Below are 21,501 nucleotides of genomic sequence, written 5' to 3'. Positions count from 1 at the left end.
GATAGGGCAAAGTTTGATTTATAAGAGCGTGTATGAGAGAGGCAAGCTCCTACTGACTGGCTCCTACGGCATCGACCAATTTTGCTGTTCTCAGAATTTTTCTCATCCAATTATTTCCAAATTGGACAGCATGTAGTCCTATTACAAATACTAAGCAGCTTATACATGAGTTTAAAAATGAATACAGGGGTTTCATTTCTAAAAATTGCGTGGCGATGGTTCACCGACATGAAACACAGAAATGGATCAACTCTGTCAGTACTAAGTTGAAATAGTAAATCAGTTGACGAAGGCTGTAGAGAAAATGGAAAGCTGACGTTTCGAGTGTTAGCCATTGGGAATCATGGGTTGTTAGCAGTTTATGTAGGGAAAGATAGAGCTACCCATTGGTGCATGGGGATATAGCAAACTGGCTGTTGCGGTTCGGCAGATGTTGGATGGTATACTGGCAGTGTATGGTGTGTGAACGGATGCATCAACTCGCAACAATGTAAGGACGTGAGGTATTATGGGAAGCATACGACCCATAAGACTTTGTAAACTTACAAAATTCGGCTGACATCTTGTTTGCAACATATGTAATGCGCGTGCGTGACCCCAACAATGTTGGAAGAGATGCCATCCAACATTGTCGCGCTACGTACGGCGATCACAGAACAAAAGAAATGTTGGGACTTGTTGGCCAACAGGCTGCATTCGTTTGCACGGAGCCTAAATACAGGAATAAAACACGGAACACAGTCCTCCACTTATTTGGCGACTATAGGATCCAAGCGCCAGCAGATTGGGTTGAGTTAAATTTGGTCTGAATTTTCAAGACACCCGGAACCCTGAAATACAATTGCAAGTTTCCAAGGTCGGCTGAATTTTGCGCACTTAGCATATCGCCCGCCGTTTGTGTGGGTTTTTGGCTTTTATCTTTTGTTATTCATTATTTGTTCTACTATGGTTCAGGAAACTATACCCATAGGCGTGTCTTTCTTAGTAACTGAGGTTCTTAATTGCTGCTCGCCAATGACATTCGACTGGATTTGTCCAGTTCAGTTTTTGTGGTACGAAATGAACTCCCGGGGCCATTACATTTCGACAGAGAACATGTTGCCATCTTTCAGTTCGGTTTCTTGAATGTCCACTTATTTCCCTTCAATTGGAAGCATCTAGGAAAGGGTGTAGCGACTCTGCTACCAGAGTATTTATTCTAGGTAGCTGCAAGCGCTTTGGATATTTTAGAGATAAAGTTTCCAAACTTTTACGATTCAGTTACGGCAAATAAGAACACTCACAAAACACTTAGCTTTAAGGTTAAATTTTTGATTGAAAACAATAATTGTTTTCGCCGGTCTTCACTTTTTCAGTCTTTGAACAGGTTTGGAAACTGGAAGGTGGAATGTTTATTATAATCTCACTTTATTTAATGTTGATTCGTTTTTGTTCAAGAAAACCAAGCGAAAATTTCTTAATTTCAAAGAATAATGCAAAACTGACAGAAGAAAGATCGCAAAGTATAAATAATATACTATAATATCATAACAATCGTTTCAGCTTCAAATTTTTTATGACTTCTTTTGGACAAGAAAACTGAAGTGTGGGTAATGTCACTGTAAGCTTACCTTTATCTGACAAGCCAAACACAAAGAAAGCAGACGCTACACTGACATATACTCCTCACCAAATTATTTTAGCGTGTCAGTAAGCTTGCGGCGGGTGGACTATTAAACGACAGGTTTGTTTTTATAATCATATCTAACAAACTTGCTTGTTTCTTTTTCAACGCTGATCTAAGCAAACACAAGCCGTGTAGTGCTTGCAGGTTAACTGTCTTACATACAGATTTTCGCGCCTTAAAATATTTACAGTGAATGTAGAAATTATAACCATTCATTAATCAAAAGATCCGTTAAAATATCTGATACTGTTCAAAAAGTAATCCTAGCCTAGCCAGGCCAGAAACCTTGAAGATTTTCTTGCGTTGAGGAGGTGGGTGAGACCGACCGTGACAAAAGTGGGACTAAAAGTTGTTCAGATAGTAAAAAAGTCCTGTTTATGGTCCGTTTCCGTGGCTTCTGAATTCATCACGCCTATATTTTGCAATAACTTAAGTTCATGTGTTTGTTTTCCTATACAACAGAAAATATGATATCGAAGGGCACATAAGCGAAAGCCGACATACTTTTACCTTCGGCATCTCAATGTAAAACTGTCTTTAACTGCGACGACCCAGTTGCCGCAATCTGGCCCAGGGCCCTTTTCTCGAAAGTCCCGAAACTTTTCAGGCCATTTTCGGGTGTCACAATTCCCTCTGTATTTCAAGAACGCAGAGGATTTAAGTCGTCAAACTTCACAGTCAGTTTGCTTTTTCTTACCTTGAAAACATGTTAAAAATCGGGTTTCCTGAACAAGCGGTTGGCAAGTTCACAAATGGCTTTTCGGGAGCGCCCGAGAAGTTTTCGGGACTTTCGAGAAAAAGGCCTAAGGGCGGATCCAGGATTTTTCTTAGGAGGGGGTGCACCACGTTTGCAGAATACCAGTTGTATTAAGGACGGTGCCTACTATTGTTATTGCGCATACGTTCTGCGCATCTCGAGATACTCGGATTTCCTATCAGCGGTGCTTATTTATTCAGGGATATTTTTGCGCGGTTCAAAACTATGCGGAAAAAGCAGAACTTAGCAAGTGCTCTTGGTATCCAAAAAGAAAATTGGGTGTAACCATGCATTTTTCAGAGATAATTAAGCTTCAATTTGGAAAAAAGGCTACACATTGCTTTGTATTTTAAAGCTTTTTACGAATATTGTTGATTAATTATCTTCGAAAAATGCGTGGTTACCCCAAATTTTCTTTTGGATTTCAATAACACTTGTTAAGATCTGCTTTTCCCGCACATTCAGTAAACGCGCAAAAATACCTCTGAATTAGTAGGCACCGTCCTTAACACTGTTTAAATGAGGATCTTGACAGAGTTGAAAAATGGCTAACTGCTAACAAGCTTACTCTTAACACATCTAAAACTGAGTTTATATTGATCGGATCGAGGCAAAGGTTAAGAACGTTTCACAACCCTCCATCACTTATGATTGACGGTGCACCTATAAGTCAAGTTACTTCTACGAAATCTCTAGGTGTTCATATTGATCAGTCTTTATCCTGGAATGCTCATGTTGAGAATTATGTAAAAATCGCGTCTGGTATTGGAGCGTTGAGGAGAGTGAGGTCTTTCGTTCCACATGAGATTCTCCGATCAATCTTCATGTCGTTAATACAGTGCAGCCTCACTTTGATTGCTGCAATTCTGTTTGGGGATGTTGCGGCAAAACCCTAGCCAGTAAACTTCAAAAACATCAAAATCGCGCTGCGCGTTTACTACCTTACTCGAACTATGATGTCAACGCTGATAACCTTAAAACTTGATTCTCAACGAACAATCCATAAGGCTGTGATGGTTTTTAAGTCGCTTAATGGTCTTACTCCCGATTACCTTAGTTCTAAATTTGTTGACCGTAGTAGCGTCTCCAATTACCCCTTAAGGGACACGGAGGCCAAACGATCTATCGCACGGCCACACACAAACTATATGAAAAATAGCTTCAGCCATTGTGGAGCAGTTCTTTGGAATAGTTTACCAATCGAATTGCGGCAGGCTGATTCCATTAGAGCGTTCCGGGCTAGCTGCGAACGTTTCTTTTCATAAGTTAAATCTACAATTTTTACTCACAGCACTCATGTAAAGCAGGTCTTATTTTGTCATTTAATATTATAGTTATATTTATTGATTATTTAGAGTAATTTAAGAATAATGTAGTTCTAGTCTTTGTATAATTTGTAATAATTCTGATGAGTTTACCGTGTCTAAATAACGTTATTCTATCCTATCCTATCCTATCCTAAAGGTGCTGGTCATCTCAGGGAGGGTTGCAGGGTTGCACATGTCACAAACAAGTCCCATGGCAGCTTACAATTCAATTTTCTTCGGTGAGATTGGGTGAGATCGGACGTTACCTTTTAAGGGCGCCTCTGGCAGCCACTATCAGTCCATATTTGATCACACTCACCCACCCAACCCACACATTTATGTGAAAGGAGGAAAGACCACAACACTGGGGGTTTCCCCTTACTCTTCACGAACAGTGTGTGGTTATTTAATGTCCCGCGCACAGTGTTGATTAACAGGAAAGGTTTAGAGACAGGGCCTATGGTTTAAAGTCCTTATCCGAGAAGTCACTGCAATGCACTTGGTTCAATTCATCCGTTTCTATTGAATGCCATGACTGTAATGTCATTACTATTTTGTTCAATCCAGCTGCACTTTTTATAAACTTTTGGGTTTGGTTTTGGCCTAGGAGTTGAAACGCTATTTCTATGATACCGCATTGTCAACCACAATACATTAAATGAAAATATTTATTATGAATTTATGAGAACAAGTTGCAGACTTTTGACTAACTCATGGGTTTTCACTCTTATCAATCCTACTAAATATATGCTCTTTCTTTCCTCTCTCTCCCCCCCCCCTCCCTCCCCCCCCCCCCGCTAATAACGTATGTCCTGATACTGGGTTGCTTCTTATGAATTTCATTATAACCCACTCGCATTGCTTTTCCTCTCCACTCTGCTGTAAATGTTCCCTACATTTTGTGCTGTAATGCAATTGACAGACAAGTTGCTCTAAACATGAATTAGTAATACCATGGAAATGCACTTTTGCATTAGAGATAATTACAGTATTTTTTGCCCATTTTCAGTCATTTTGTTTCATACAAACTACCACTTCACCATTTTGGTTAGTACAACAGCACACCTGACAACCCGCACAACTGATGCAAGAGAAGTCGAGAGAAGTAACAGAGACTTGTAATTTTTGTGCAACTTGTGTCTCTGAGAAATTTGACTCATTGCAAGGTATGATAAAACAGGCAAAGTCTCACAAATTTACGATGAAATGGCATTGCATGTATAGTGTAACATTGCATAATGCAACAGTGCCTTTCACACCTGAAATTGTGTACTCCTATATTGCCAATTCTTGGAGCCTCAGAACAGGCTCTATGATTGGTAAATGATGAAAAAGCTTAACTTGCTGGCACAGACTGGTCCTCCTCCCAACTGAGTAATGCAGTACTTCAACAAAGGGGTTGCTGCGCACAGTCTATTTGTTAGACGGCTGATCACCAGGTGGCACCCACGAGTCTGGCTCAAACTTTCCCTCATTCTCTTGTCCACCCGAAACCTTCTTAAAAGAATCATTTTTCCTGGCGTCCACTCCCCTGGCTGAAAACATGGTTCCAGTACTAGTGGGTTCTGCTCTATTATCTAAACTCTCATACAATGTCGTTGATGCATGTCCTACTTGGCCAACAAGCTGAGGTGGCACATGCTGGAGTGAGTGCTCTTCCCGGTCCTTCTCTTCCAGTTGCTTGCCCTTTCCTTGATAGTTGCTATTCTTTTTGCTGTGCCAGTAATTCGTCGTGTGTGGGTGGATCATTTCTCTTTCCTCGTATCCATGACTCCCATTCTATTGGCATCATATCGGGAGTGTATTGCATGTGTTCTACATTGCTGATCATTTCTCTTTTGGGCTTCTTTCCTTCTCGGATGGTTTCGTAATACTTATTCCATACAGGTTCAGTTCCCACAAGATGTCTTGTCCGTATGAATGCACCGAACAAAGACCTTACCCACTGCATTATCTCTCCTTAACTTTCCCTCTAAGGTTAAAATCCCCTGCACTGTTCATAAAATTATATGAGTCTCATGAACGTACAGAAGTATTGATGTCTCTTTAAAACTTTGAAAGCATTGATGATAACCTTCCTCACTGATTTCCGCAGCAGAAGTACAGTTTCGTCCGATTGTGAAGTTAAGACGCCATCTTGATTTTTAACACCAGTGACAGAAGTGACATCGATTTTACATTCAGCGGTTTTTCATCAAAGCAAATGAGCGTTGTCAGAGGAACTGTGTTTGATCTTTCATTTCCTGCGTGATTCTCAGTTGTTTCTCAGCTCCCGACGTAGATTTACAAGTACGGCAAAACTGCAAGGTTTTATTGAGATGATCGAAGTTATATTTGACCATGGTGCAGTTTTCATACTCTGATGAAGTTTTCAGTGTTACTGCTGTCTTTTACAGGTTTGTAAAGAAACAAACAAATTGTAAAGGTCATCGAGCTTGATCATTCTCACGTGATGTTTGAGCACAGTAGATTGCGGGGTTTCAAGGCGACGGAACAGCACTTAGCTGAATTTTATTGGCAAAATTTCCCCCTTAGATCGCGTTCTCTCCGTGATTATTGCATTTTATAAACGAAATATGCCGCCGTTTATTTGACATTTTCAGTCCAGTCACAGCAGGATACAGGACTTTGTCACCTGGACCAAGTTAAATGGCCTAATAAAAATGCGGAAAACGTTTGTGTGCGATAGGGCAAAACAAAATACAGTACATGGTGTTCTTGCAATTTTATGAATTGTTGAGGTCATTTATTATTTTAACGTTATTTTTTTATGAGTTACCAAGAAACTTGAAGGGGTGTCACAAGATCAACACAACTTGAAACAAAAAACTTCCCTCAACTATTTCCACAGTATTTGGTGATTAATGACTCTCAAAGATTTGCGAAAATGATGTGTTTAATTCTGATGAATTGTGTAATTTTTGAGATATACAGGGGCATTTAACTACTTTCCATTAATGGTTTGTTTAATCAACTTCTTCAACTGGCATCCAAACTGGTTGAAACACTTGAAAAAGGTATGGGCAGGAATCACTGTCATTTCGACAGGCATTTTAGAAAATGGGTGCGGACAGCCTCAGACTACTGCACATGCTGCAGCTACTGTACCATAGTACTTACCGGTAGTTTGCTAAGACTGCTTCTAAGGGTTACTGGCAAAGTGTTTTAAGGTAATTCCTTTGAAAATGACATACTGTCCAGATTTTTGTCAAACTTGGCACAATTGATATTCATCCACAGGAAATTTTTAAAAAATGTGATAAAAATTGGGATCACTGTGCTTGTTTTTGCACTAAATGCCCTTTATTCTAAGTGTTTATCATTTATCAAATGAAGTATTCGAAACTTGGTCAGCTTGAATAAATGTTGTTATATAGCAAAAGCTACTGAACATTACTGAAAACTTGAGTCTACTTGTTTGTCTGGGCAATAGATGACAGTAGAGAAAAAAGTCTTTTGGGAATTTGACTCCATTATAATGCAAAACGTGACCCATAATTTGCTATTGTTTTGTGCACCAACATAGCTGTCTCATCACATGATTGAAAACCATCTATGGTCTTTCAGTAAAGTGATTTCAAATTGTTTGATCTTCCAAAGAAAGCTGCATCACCACCTCACATTCAGTGTCCGGCTCCAAATTTAATTTTTATGCCATTTATAATTTATCTACTATACTACGACTTCTACTATCCAACTTATTTTCTCCTTGGGGAGCATTCACAAAAACTTGTTTGGGAGGGGAATGCCCCAAAAATATTAGAGGTAAAAAGGGTGTTTGAAAAATATAAACACTCTCAAGGGGGGTACGTTAAATAATGAAAACAAAGATTGTCATCAGCCAAATGCAATGTAAACAAAATATAATATTTTTGAAGTGTTTAAAATAGGGTCGACAGGCCTACACGACTTCCTTGTACGTGGTATGGTTTTCATTTCCTTTGTCATAATTTTGCTCTCTCTCAAGTACATATTTGAATGGACACCTCTTCTTGGCACTTCCAGTCAGATTCATTTAGGAATGGTTTTTGTTCTATGAGAATAGAAATAGTCTTGATGACATATTTTTAATTTCTTGGTCTTGATTTTCTCTGCAGTAATGTAAATGTGACCTTTTGGCCTCACGCTTTTGTATCAATTTAATTCTGGTTTCAACCAATAGGCTTGTGTGTGGTAGAAGCAAGTTATTTTGCTTTTAAAGCTTTGACCTGTGCTTGGGATCTTTTTGTTGTTGAACGTCTGTTAGATTGTGCCATGTATCAGTGAGATAGCTGGCTTGCTTAAGGCTTTGTTTGCCTTGCCTTGTTTCTGCATTTCTTAGCACAGATCGTTATGCACTTTGGAGGCATTTTTTTCTGTTTTTGCCTTAATTTCTTTCACTCGTTGTTCTGACTTCTGCAGGGTGTAAATTGGTTTGTGGCCATGAGGTAGGTTGAGGGGGAAGGGTGTCTCAAATTTTAGTGATACTAGAAGGGGCCGGGGTCCCTGAAAATGGTTAATGCAGCAAGTAGGGGTCCTCCATTTTTTTTAGATAGTAGATCATTTCTCATCAGTCTGCCCCCCCCCCCCGTCAAAAATTGGCATCACCGTGCTCGTTTCTTTGCACACAACGTCCAATGAATGGCAAAGGGGCAATTTCGGCTTCCAATGATCATTTTCTGCAAGACGACTGGGCCAACAACTTCTAAACCAACAGGCATTATCATGATTGCCATTAAAATCTGTCGAGCAGCAAAAGCAGCCTTTGTCTCTCTTCAGATGGCCTTCAAGAATCACTGCCATCTTCTATGTCGCAATGTTATGCACAGTAGGAGATGTCCTGTGCAAAACAAGGGAATCACTTTAACTCAGAACAATAACAAATTACTGAATTGAGAATCTTCAACCACTTTTATATGAAGAGACTGTAGTTTAAGCTGTTGATCCTACTAGTACATGTAGATGATGCCAAAAGAAGGGAAGAAGCATGGACCCATTTCCTGTGTTGGAGAGGATTGGATCCACTTAGCAAGGACTGAGAGTACACCTTCAATGTATAATGTATATTATATTTCCTGAAATTGCAGCTGACCTTTTGTGGAATTTTGGTCTTCTCGGAATCAATGCTGCCAATAGTAAGACAAACATTACTTGCCAACCCTGTCCAAAGGGAACATTAGGGAACAATAGTAAGTTTCTGCAGAATCAAGTATTTAGAATTTAATGCAAGAACATTGTTTCTCATTTTTATCTAATTTTTAGTATTGCAAGGACAGTGCTATAAAAGGAAACACTGTGATTCTGGCAGGTTGCAACTTCAATTCACACTTTTCAGCTACAGAGGCAGGAACAAAACACTGGTCACAAGTCACAAATCATTGTTTTAACAATACAGAAATAACCCTTAACCATTTACCAATGCTAACATAAGGCCTAAGAACTTTTTTTAGGCCTAAGGTTAGCTTTTATGAATGTTTAGGATACTTGCTGTATTGGTATAAAACAATGACCTGTGACTTTTGACCTGTGTTTTGTACCTGTCGGTTCAGCAATGCTGTTTGAAATCTGTAGTGCTTCTGAACAGAAACCCTTAAAATGGGGAAAATCTGTTTTCGAAGATATAATTTTATTATCTACATGTAGTATGCCTGCAAGTGACATTTCTGTGTTCTGTTTAAGTAATAATAATAATAATAATAATAATAATAATAATAATAATAATAATAATAAATAATACATGTAAATAAAATAATACTAATAATAATCATCATCATTACAAGGCTAAAAAGTTTTAAAAGTAAAAACCGAACGTTTGTAACATTATGTCATCATCCTCGTAGAACTGTTTCGGAAAGATGATGGCAAAGACAGGTTTAGCTATATACATGTAGTACAAGCAGAAACCCGTAAGAGTTGAAACATGTAACGCGCGTTCACAGCTTCCGAATATTCAGTGCGAACTGATTGGTTGAATATTTCAGTGCTAAGTACCATAATTTGGAAACCCCTCGCTCTTGTTGTTCCAAATATGGTACTTAGCAAATTGAATATTCAGAAGCTTGTTTCCCAGCGCAGAAGGGGTCGTTACACGTTTCAACCCTCATGAGTTTCTGGTACAAGTTATACATGTAAGTTGTATGTTGCTTCTCCTTTCACTTTTAGGTAAATCTCATTGTCAAGATTGCTCCAAGGGTTGGTGTGAAGGTACTCAGTATTGTATAAAATGTCGTGCTGGACAGTACCAAAACATTACAGGACAAACAAAGTGTATTCCTTGTCCCAAAGGATACTATCAAAAAGACTCTGGAAAGGATGTATGTCAACCTTGCCAAAAGGGAGAACATCAAGATAAATCAGGACAGACTAAGTGTGAACTTTGCCCAAAAGGATTCACTTCTGGGTGAGTTGGTGCTTTTTCTTGCTGTGCGTGTACAGTAAGTGAACAGCAATTTGAACATTATTTTTCTTGAAGTCATATCTTTTGCATGGACCAATTACACACTAAAAGTATCAAGCCTGTAAAGCTAAAAGATTATTTGTGATTCCATGTACATGTATTATTTTAATAGCAAAAGTATGACATGGAGGAATAGAGAAACTGTGAAATTGGTATGAGACTGGCATCTTCTGACATTTATGTGTATCTACATGTACTGTACAGTCTGTTGGCGACGTGACACCTCCTAGTTACAGTAGGGACTGATGTTGTGTTTATAGTAAAGAATTTTTAAGAGTTGTAGAAGAATTAAGATGATCACAAAAATCATCTTTACCATTTTATTGTAGGCCTCTTTTCAAAATGTAAAGTGAATTCTGAACACTTGTTTCATTTTTTATAGTTTATGACACTTAAAGCTACATGTTTGACATAAAAAAAAAGTTAGCAACCTATTTAATTACAGTATGCATTCATTAATATTATTTTCAAAATAATTACAATGTACTAATTATTGCTTTTCATGTCGCAGGGCTTTAGGAAGTGAAAGGTGTATGTCGTGTCCATTTGGAGGACATTGCAAGTAAGAAGAAATCATTGGGCAAATTGAAATTCAGAATTGATTGAAACAAAATGGAAATTCTGAAGATCTTACATTTAGGCACCCAACCACCACCAATCAATGCAATTATGAACTAAAGAAAATAAATGGTGTTCTTCTTGTTATTTTTAGTAAACTTGGTTGTACAAAATGTGCTCCATGTCCGCCTGGGACAGAAGCAGACAGAATGGGTGCACAGAACTGCACCCTTTGTAATCCAGGTATTAATATTCTTTCAATAAGCATTCTACATGTGTACTTACCTGTCACCTTCATTTTGTCACATGTGATTATTTATGTGAATGCAGTAAAATGCACTGTTCTGCTTCTACTGTACTTTTAATTAATGTTAAAAGCCAACAATAAGGATGGGAAATTAATACATGTAATAAAATAGAATAGTACATGTACCGTCAGGTAATATTATTCTTGACTAGTCAGTTGAGGCACGTCTTTCAACTTTGGTCATTATGGCACTGTTCTAAATTATTGTGGGATGCAATAATTCTGGTGTTACATGATTGACACCATACATGTATCGCAGAGGTGATGTTGGTGTCCCTAATTATGACAAATTGTATCAAAAAATCAATGGCCTCTGTGTTGGTCTCCTAAACTATTACTTCTCCCTATTCAGTGCTTTCACTAAGATTTCAAGTTGCCAGGAAAACCAAATTATTAGGTACTACACATACATTAGTTGCACAACCAAAATAAATGAAGAAGGAGTATTATAAAGCAGCTGTGGAAGTTAACATCGTCTGAAAGAAGTGTGGAGTCATTCTGTTAGTGGGGAGCTTGAGCAAGGACAATGATCAATGGCAATGTCTTTGTCAGCTAGAAAATATAACTTTGGATTATTTTAATCATTTTACAACTAAGTCGTTCAGCATAACGTAGGGTCAACTTTCCATGCAGGAATAGAATTAGTGCCAAATAATAGGTGTTTGGAGGGAAAAAATATTATTAATTGAAAGCATCAAGGGCTCATATCGTCCGTGGCCATATAACCTCAAATTTGATCATTTCACATCATTGCCAGGAAAAGAACAGCAAAATAATGTACCAAAATGTAAAACACATGAAGCAGGGATGGTGCTGAGATGAGATCACTACAGATGACCGTAGCCTCTCACTATTGTGGCCCCAGGTCGATGCCCAGATGTGGTGTCGAATGTGGGTTGAGTTTGTTAGTTCTCTACTCTGCTCAAAGAGTTTTTTCTCTGGGTACTCCTTTTTTCCCTCTCCTCAAAAACCAAGCTATCATTTGATATGTGTTAATTAATACGATTAATTTTGCTTTCTGTGGAGTGTCCCCAATTAGTGCCCCAGTCAGGGCTTGAAATTAACGAAAAAATCAAGTCGCAATTTTGCGACAAGGGACGAAATTTAGTCCCAATTTCACAAATTTTAGTTCCAAAATCGTCATGCTGCACTGTGTTGTCAGTGGTTTAGCAAAACAAAATATGATCCCACAATACTCGTGTGTAAAGAAACTGCTGAAAATGGTGAATTACATCAAAGGAGTGGAGTTGTGCACTTAACAGCGCAGCTAAATTACGCTATCTTCAGATTGAAAGAAAATTCACAGCAAGAAACAAAATAATTTTGTCATTTCTTTATTTTACCAAAAGTAGCAGCAAAGTGGCAACTGGTAACCCTTTGTTTCAAAAGAACGAAGGTGAAAACAAGTCACAAAATTTGCGACTTCTCCAGATATTCTAGTCTCAAAGGGAAAAAATTCTGTCGCAAATGTGACTGTATTGGTTGCAATTTCAAGCCCTTGCCTGCGCTAACTATAGTTGACACTTAAATAAAGGTCATCATCATCATCATCATCATCATCATCATCACACAAATGTACAACATGCAGAAGCAATATTTTTTTTGTTTGTGTTCTCATCCTTGTCAACGTTGACTTTGCTCAACGTTCCTAGAGTCCTAGGAAAATCCCTGACTCCTGGTATAATAGGGACATAATAGGGACCTTTAGATTTGAGGACGAGGATGATGACTTTGAGAACATGGAGTTTTCCCTACTGAGCATGCGCATAACGTTTGGAGGCAGACATTTTTCAAAGTGGGTGAACTCAGAACAGAAAACTCGTAGTCGTCCTCATTCTCCAAACGACATATTACTATAAAGACAGCCCTGTTTTCTTTTCCACCAAGGCTGATGATCATGTGAGTTAAACTCAGTTATAGTAGTTGTTATCAACTCACGTGAGGCGTGAAGCCGTGAAGTCGCCGTGAGAACAGAAAAGGGAAGTCGTCCTCACAAGTTAAGGAGTCATTCTTATTAAGTACATGTAATAGTGACTCATGAGAACGGAGTTGGAAGTCGTTCGCTTTCCTTAAGCAGTCGTTCGAAAATAACAGGTACCATGTCATTTACAAGAGAAAGCAAAAATATTGCTCGCCTTTCGAATGAGTTTTGAGTTTTTGCTTGCAACCATTGCTTGTCAATCAAACAACTCAATCAACAGTAGACGATCAAGTCTTGCTTTCGCAGTCCACCGCGTTAAGAACTTCGCAAAACACTGTTGTACAACCCGTGAGCTTGCCGCACATTCAGTCGTTCAAACGACTCTCCTAAGGAACGTTTTTTTGTGAGAGGTCGCAAATTTTAATTTGTTGTATTTTTTGAAAAGAGCCTGCCTGACAAACTAAACTTGGTTTGTTACACCCTTAATTGACACACTTTCCGCAAAGCTCTAACATTAAAATGTGCATGTGATTGTACAGTTATGTTACTGTACGTGTAGTTCCCAACAATCGATAATTTTCTATCTTATTCTACTTTGCACCAACAAACTAATGTAATTTGTGCATGGGAATATGCTCAGTTTAGAGACGAGCTATTGAAGGCAGTTCGTGTGATCCAACTTACCTGTAGTGCTAGCTGTGTGCCTTAATCATGGTTGTCGTATATTTTCTAGGTTATTTCAAAGAAAGCTTAAGTTATGATATTTGTCAGTTGTGTAAAAGAGGATGGTACCAAGTCAAAAAAGGACAAAGGCTTTGCAATGAATGCCCTCAAGGATCCTATTGTCCAGTAAGTTTTGAGTGAATGTTACCTCATTATTGTCTCTCTCACAATGGAGGGACAAAATTTCTTGGGACAGTCAAGGAAATACCAAAATGACAACATTGTTCATGTACATGTAAATGGAGCGAGAAAGCCCTATTTTGCCGTAACTGGTGGGTGTCCACTCCTCCTTACCCCTCCTACGATGTTGTTAAAAGGAAGCAGTTATAGGGGGCATTTTGGACTTAATGGCACACAAAATTCAACATTGTCTGGGGGAAGGAGGGGGACATGCTATAGATTTTATCTTCATGGTGCAAAATATGCAAAGAATTTTTGCCTCCATTGTAGAAAATACATGTATCATATCCCTTACTTCCAAGAGAGAAAAATAGGAACATTGTTTGAATAATAATTATTATGTTCAAAATAGAGCTGCAGCCAATTATTGTAATCACTGGTGTTTTAGAAAAGATTGAATGTGTTCCCTAAGGGCAAGATGATTATTTTTGTCCTAATACTGATGAGTGCATTAATTATGCCATACAGTTCTCTCTGTACCTTTTTGTAAGTAATGCCATGCCTTTTGTACATACATGTACATGTACCTATATGCAATTTACAGTGTACCTAATATTTACAGAATTCCCAAATGTTAGCACTGTTGAAGTCTTTCATAACTCAGTCCTCCATCCTGTAGGGTAATAGTGAATTCTTGGTTTCCATATGACATCATCAAAATTAAGAAATAAGGAATTATCAATCTTTTTGAGATTTTAGTTTAGTTAGTTATGTAATTAGAACAGCTGAAGACTTATGTTTTTACAAATTTTCAGTTTGATAGGGTTTTTCGTCTTTTCATAAAGCAAGTTTGAAATTCTGAGCTTTTACATAAAACGATCTATTAAAATGGTTGCCCAGGCAGAATGCTGTCATGTAGGTTTAAAAAAGTGACCTATCCGCAGTCCTTGTTTAACAAATAAAGAAGCCTTGACTGTGCTCTGTTCTGTTGTAAAGCAAGCAGGAAGCGGCTAGAGCACGAAAGAAGTGTAGAGGGAAACACGAGCCGATAGGTGAGTGTTTCTCCCTTCTTCTTGAGTGCTCTAGCCGCTTCCTAAGTGCTTTACAACAGAACAGAGCACAGTCAAGGCTTCTTTATTTGTTTTATGGTATTAAAAGAACAAGTAATTTTCTTCAAAAATTCTACTTTCTTTTCAAAGTGAGCACTGCTTGTGGTGAACTGAGGTGTCGTCAGCACAGTGGTTTATACTCTGATAAAGCACGCTAATTTGGACCAATCAGAGCGCTTGTACGTAAGAATGTTTAAAATTATTTGATTGGTTGATGAAACAAAGGCTTGTCAAAACATCAATCAACTGGAAAGTGGCTTGACAGAAATCACACAAAATTCGAATTTATGGAAAAACAAGTGCCTCAATGTTTGGTTTCAGTCCGTAAAAAACAGCCAAAAAGAGGATCTAAATACACTGTAATTAAGTTCAGTGAAAACCGGCCGAACTGTTGCCCATGAAAACCTGCACGTTTCGGACATGACAATTGGAAAACAAACTGTTTATTGCTTGCGGCTGGAATCTGAAAACCTGTTGGGAATTTTGTAAATGAAGAGCTCCAGCGTGAGGACTTTCTGAGCTTGAAAGAACTGCTGGACCGGGCGACGGCTGAGGTCTTCCATCCAAAGCTCTTGACAGAATATCTGAGCAAGCCTTCAACTGACAGCTTCAATAATACCCAAGGAAAAATTCGGAAATTTATCTGGCATTTCTGCGGATGATGGCGTGAGCTTTCGTTTGTTCCGTGTTTTGTACTCTCTTAAAGCACGCTGTTTAAAGCAATGAGAACGTGCGTTCATTATAAATGAGAATAAGTACTCATGTAGATGTTTATGAGCCTTCAGAAGACCACTACAGGCTTTTTATAGGAAAACTATGACATGTGTTTTGTTTGCTTCTGGCCGTCATATTTGTGCCCCTCAAATAGTTATAAAAAGTGAAATTTTGCAATCTAAAGACTTAATTGATATGTAAGTTCGTAACAACCACCATGTACATGTTAGTGTTTTGAGACTGTACTTGCTTGCATGTCCTTGCTTGTTTACTAAGAGGACTTCATTGGAACTTCAAAGTTTGTCTCTTTTTTTCTTTTTTTTTTTTTTTTCAAAATTCGAGCCTCCAAAGTGAGGGTGCGGCTTATCTACGGGTAACCAACCCTAGGATTCGAGCTAATGCCACATTATTGAGCAGTGGTCTGGATATGAATGCAAGTAGATGTAGGTGGTACATGTAAGGTTCAAGGACTTGGTAGAGAGGGGATCATAAGTGCTGAAGGCACATTGTTCTAGAAGGCTAGAAGGGTCCTAGAGCATGCTTTTCTGGGGAAAGTTCGAAAGTATTTACTATATTTTGGAACAAGATTTGTTTTGCTTTTTGATACAGGTCTTGGCCAATCCCAGGTTTATATTCTATGGCATGTACATGTATTTCTAACCTTACGCATGTTTGTTATTTGGGGTAATTTTTCAATCAAATCAGGCAGCAAATTCATGTGTGTTTTGCCTGCTCTTATTGAAACCAAAAGTGAGTAGAGAGAGTTGTCACCTTGGCTCTGATCCTAACAATTTGTAGTTTTCATGTTTTGTTTTTTTTTTTCATGTTGCAAATGTCCAATTTTTCACATTTTAGTGGCAAGATTCACTCCCAATGAAGTGTGATCCAAATCAAAAATGTCCAAAAGGCTCCTTTTCTGCTGGGTCAGAATGTAGTCTTTTTTACAAGAGAGGTGATAAAGCAGAGGTACAGTAGCTACAGTGTACTTTTTCCATCACAGTTGTCAGTTTTTAGTCTTAGCTGTCAGACAGAATTCTATCAGGTTAAGAAGTGGCTTGAAAATATTAGAATTTAATATTTAATTATTTAGCAATTTGTTTATGTATGCTTAAATCCTTCTTGCAGCCAGAGACTGAATTATAAGGTTACTTCGTTAACCTAATAACAATGTCTATGAAATTAATACCAATATAATAATTTGTTAAGTATACAAATGAAGATATGGTGTATACCTGAAGTAAACTTGGATGTTTTCAAAATGTCAGTATCAGTGCAGGAGCTAATTAGTCTTGATATTAAACTTTACAAAAGTCTGCAAAGCACTTAATGGAACTGTAGAATACATACCAGCACCATATTCATATTCATCACAATTAACAATTATTGTTCATTGGCATGTTATGTTCTTGGGAATCCATAATTATGAGATACGAGAAAAGAGTTCCGCAAACAGTTTGAATACTACATGTAGCTGGTCTTCAGACGTGCATGCATGTATTGTTTCTGAGGAATTGGCTTCACTGCAAGGCCTCTGACATGGGTCCTCAGGCAGGGTCCAAACATAGATATGTCAGGCAAGCCACCAATTAAGCAATAGAGGACGTTTTCCGTGTTTCCAGAGCCTCATCTAAATACGAGGGGGAGTTTGGAGAATTCGAGACAGGTATGCAAACCCGAGACGCAGTCGAGGGTTTGCATAACTGTCGAGAATTCTCCCAACTCCCCCGAGTGCTTAGATGAGGCGATGGAAACACGGAAAAAAGTCCTCTATTGCCTTTATAAAACATTCCGCAAAGATAATTCGACAAATGGAAAAAAATGCTGGTTTTCTTACTTCTTGATTCAAACAGATTTTCTTGATACACGCTCATATTTCCTACCAGCCGATAAAACGCGCGTCTGACAATACATAACCAATCAAAATTCGCGTGATGTCACAGCCTTGTTTCCATACTCTCGTCTTCAGAAACACAGCAATTGACCAATAGTGCGCGTACTCTCTTAATTGTTTTATAAAAGACATTAATTTTATTTCCCAACTTAGCAGCTGAGTATGTAAAATTAAGAATTTTATTACACACTGTAATAAATATAGGGTGTAACATGGAAAGAAGGTTGTTGAAAGGGTAGAGCATTAGTTTATGTAACCACTATACCGACATAATTTAAGCTTATGAAAAAGGGTTTAGTCATTCTGAGAAGACAAAACATCCTTGAACACTGTCAAATCTTGATCTGAAGTATATATTTCTCTCAACAGACATGCAACCTCAGCTCGACTGTTTATATACTTATCGCAGCGGCAATAACTGGTAAAAAAATATGAGTTTTGTTTGAAGTAATGATTATGAGTTAAGAAACACTCGATCTCTCAGACTAAACTTAATAGACCTTATTCACGATGGCCGCCGTGTTGGATTTGCTATTATCATGCAAATTAGCTACACACGTCTTAGGGGGCAAACAACGCAAGTTCGAGAGGTTGTAACGAACACCTTAGCCACACAGATGATTTGTTTCACGTTCAGTAAATGTTTATCACCTAAGCAGTGAAATACAATTATTACACAAGTTACTGCGACGTTTTTTTAGTGAAAAATGAGCAGATAATAAAGTAGAAAGTCAAAATGTCAAAGGCAATCAAAAGATAAAAAAAAATTATAAAAGGTACTTAATTTTAAATGCTAAAATGGACTTTTTGCAATGTTATTTCAATATTTCGACGAGCTGATTTTCCGCAATTTGCCTTTTTTCCAATGTTTGCCCCCCAGCATAACACATGGCTAATTTGCATGACAATATGAAAACCAACATGGCGGCTGTCGTGAATAAGGCCTATTGACCAATTGAGAATCACTGACACATTGTTGCGTTTGTTTCAGTGACTCTTGTTGTAGCAGGGATTGTATACCTGAGAAGGCAGAGGAGGTAAGGTTTCATATATATTTTCATGTATATTGGCGGCACTTTTAGGACTCGTTTTGGTTATTGGTTATTGCTATTCCGGTTTTAAGCTTGAATTTATATACAGTCTTCCAAACGATCGCGCGCGAATGTCGAACAGGTTTTCCGAAGAAACGAGTTGGTGTTTGCTAAGCTGAGCTGGGAATGAAAGCGTGGAATAGTTTTGATACTACTTTTGCAGCCAATCCTGTGTATGTGAGCGTTAGTCCCACACAAGGACAGAGGAAAATCCTGACCAGGGTGGTTGTTTCCTATCGGTGATGCTTACTAATACAGGGATATTTTTGGGCAGTTTAAAACTATCCGGAGAAAGTAGATATTAGTAAGTACTCTTGGTATCGAAAAAGAAGATGGGGGGGGGGGGGGGGGGGGTAAACATGCATTTTTGAGAGATAATTAACCTTCAATTTCAGAAAGAACGCCACGCATTGCTGTGTATTTTACAGCTTTTTATAAATATTAGTCATGAGTTATCTGGGGAAAATGCGTGGTTACCCCTAATTTTCTTTTTGAATTTCAATAACACTTGTTAAGATCTACATTTCCTGCATAATCATAAACCGGGGCAAAAATATCTTTGAAGTACTAGACACTGTCCTTCATTATGATAATTGGATCTCGGAATGTTTTCATGTATGTTGTTAAAAAGTAATCACAGAATTTTTCTCTTGCAATTTGGGGATAAATAAGCGCTCAGTTTCTTTCAGACTACAATTTTGTTCATCTTTGAGAATATTTACTCGTGCCTATTTATTCCAAATTGCACTCGAAATCGTGAAATATCTTCACTGTAGGACCGTATTCTCTTGGATTTACATGTGTTCAATCGTTTATACCTTCATCGTTTTTCTTCTCATCTATACATTATTGATCAAGAGTAATCACAGAATTGTCTTTTTTTTTTCTTCTGACAGGAAAAATGAATGTCAACAGAGAATCCTAGAAAGGCAGTATCCCGTATACACTGGCTGGTGAATGTAACGTGGCTTATTGCAAGCGAACTTTCATACCCCAGCGACTCTGTACAGTCACATCCTACTCGTATAGTGTTCCAGCCTTTTAGCTCGTTGTAGTATAGAATTAGAACCCTAAATGCCTTATTGAGAGGAGCAACCATTTGTTTAGAAAAGACTCAAGAATATCTTTTTTGAAATCCTCTCCATTTATAATTCTAGAATTGTTTTAATTGATACAGCTAAGATGAGGGTGGAGAAAATTATTTTGTATGTACCTGCTGAAATTTACTTCGCTCCCTCGAAGAATCGCTTCAAACGTCGAACCGCCGAGTGGTTTTGTGCAAAAAGCGTCTCGTCAGGTCTCTCATTTTCATCTGCAACTTAAGGAAATCATTGGATATTGTTTTCTTAGGACAACTTCCCAGCCATTTGATCAAACATTTTCGTCTGGACATAATGCTTGCTGTCATAAGCTTGGGTTGTAAAACAGGCAAATAGTAATTCAATGAAGCGGCAGGCAAAGTCTTTTTTAAGAAAAAACCAAATCTTATAGTGATCAACTTAAATTAGCTTGAGCGAAATGATATATGAAATATAATAACACTAAATTAGCTTTCTTTGGTATAGCATAAGGTTGCTTAAGTAGGCAAAAGCAACGTTGACGTCTGCGAGAACGTTACCCGAAAATTATAACTTCACGAAAATACTCTGGTTTATCTTTAATTGCAGCATTCCCAGGATGAACGGCGTGGAAAATTAGGCAAAATTAAGAGAACTGTCAGATGCTCATAAACTTGTTCGTTTCTCCGTGAAGATGGCACTGGAAAAGAACCTTGTAAAACGCACGTGCTGAGCGTTTAGAGCCATTTTTTTTGCTAATTTATTTTTTCCTTTTTTGGCGTTCTCGCATCTCGTCGACGACATTTACTGCTCCCGCCCCCAAGTGTTTTGGAATGGAAACGTAATTTGTTGCATCTAGTTGTTGAAATCAATGCCAGATTACTTATGCGTCTTGAGCATAAATGCATGGACGCGTGCATCGTGGCACAATAGGGAGCTAAAGCGACTATTCCGGGGGTGAGGGGTAGGGGGTGAGGGGTAAGGGGTGAAGGGTACTATAGCTGAAACAACCCAAACCTTTACAAAAATGCCAACCTTAGGCCGAAACACCATTCTTTAGATAATGACTAGGCCTAAGGTTAGCATTTTTGTAAAGGTTTGGGTTGTTTCAGCTATAGTACCCTTCACCCCCCACCCCCGGAATAGTCATGCCGCTCGGACAACGGCAACGTCAACGAAAACGTCACTCCAAAATAGAACGTAGTTCTGTCGAAAGTATTTCGCTATTCATCTTGTTCACGTTGTACATATTGGCGAACTGTCCTGTAACTAGATGTGTGCGAACGGTTGTACAGTAAAGATAGAAAATGACTGAGTCATTGCTGTGTGCTCACGTTGTCCGCAAAAACCTTGAATTCGTTGATTTCACGTTGTCGTTTGCGGAGTACGGCAAAGAAATGCTCGTGCGTTCCTCACGTGCAGTACAATTATTTTTTTTCCTGTTTTCTTTCTTTTTTGCGCTGCCGTTGCCGTAGCATCCGTATATTAAACTCCCTAATGCTGCGAGTCCTACGGTGCATTCCTTCGGGGCTGTTCCCAAATAACGTCTTCGTTGACATCTTTTTGAATATTCTTATTCTCTTTATCTTAAATCAAGAGCGTAAACATACAGAATACCCCGAAAGAATGCACCCCTTAAAGCGTCATACTTCCAAGGAACATCGACTTGAGGGCGCACACAACGACATGATTTGGAATTATCAGGACTTAACGTGTACCATAGTTAATCGTAAAAATATTCCTATAGATGTAATATATATTTGAATAAGATATTCTTCTTTCGCAAATACAGTCATTGTACACATTAACGTTAATTTCTTTTTTCAGTTTGTGGTGAATGTGA

At 38.3% G+C, this 21,501-nt stretch overlaps 1 protein-coding gene and 1 pseudogene across 1 annotated transcript; one reads left to right on the top strand and one right to left on the bottom strand.

Moving 5' to 3' along the window:
- Nucleotides 1–4,122: 4,122 nt before the first annotated feature.
- LOC138041487 (NADH dehydrogenase [ubiquinone] 1 alpha subcomplex assembly factor 2-like) lies at nt 4,123–5,858 on the bottom strand (annotated as a pseudogene).
- A 114-nt stretch (nt 5,859–5,972) lies between these two features.
- Nucleotides 5,973–20,628, top strand: LOC138043435 (signal peptide, CUB and EGF-like domain-containing protein 2). Its single transcript, XM_068889700.1, has 10 exons — nt 5,973–6,126; nt 8,797–8,898; nt 9,872–10,109; nt 10,678–10,728; nt 10,879–10,967; nt 13,686–13,801; nt 16,474–16,584; nt 17,879–17,930; nt 18,501–18,546; nt 19,497–20,628. The coding sequence occupies exons 1-10, from the start codon at nt 6,093–6,095 to the stop codon at nt 19,555–19,557; spliced, it is 900 nt and encodes a 299-aa protein (XP_068745801.1). The 5' UTR covers nt 5,973–6,092; the 3' UTR covers nt 19,558–20,628.
- The last annotated feature ends 873 nt before the right edge of the window (nt 20,629–21,501 follow it).

Source organism: Montipora capricornis, chromosome 3, assembly GCF_036669925.1.
Source record: "Montipora capricornis isolate CH-2021 chromosome 3, ASM3666992v2, whole genome shotgun sequence".
NCBI classification, from domain to species: Eukaryota; Metazoa; Cnidaria; class Anthozoa; order Scleractinia; family Acroporidae; genus Montipora; species Montipora capricornis.
Note: the sequence above shows the minus strand (reverse complement) of the source record. Positions and strands in the feature narration are given on the sequence as shown.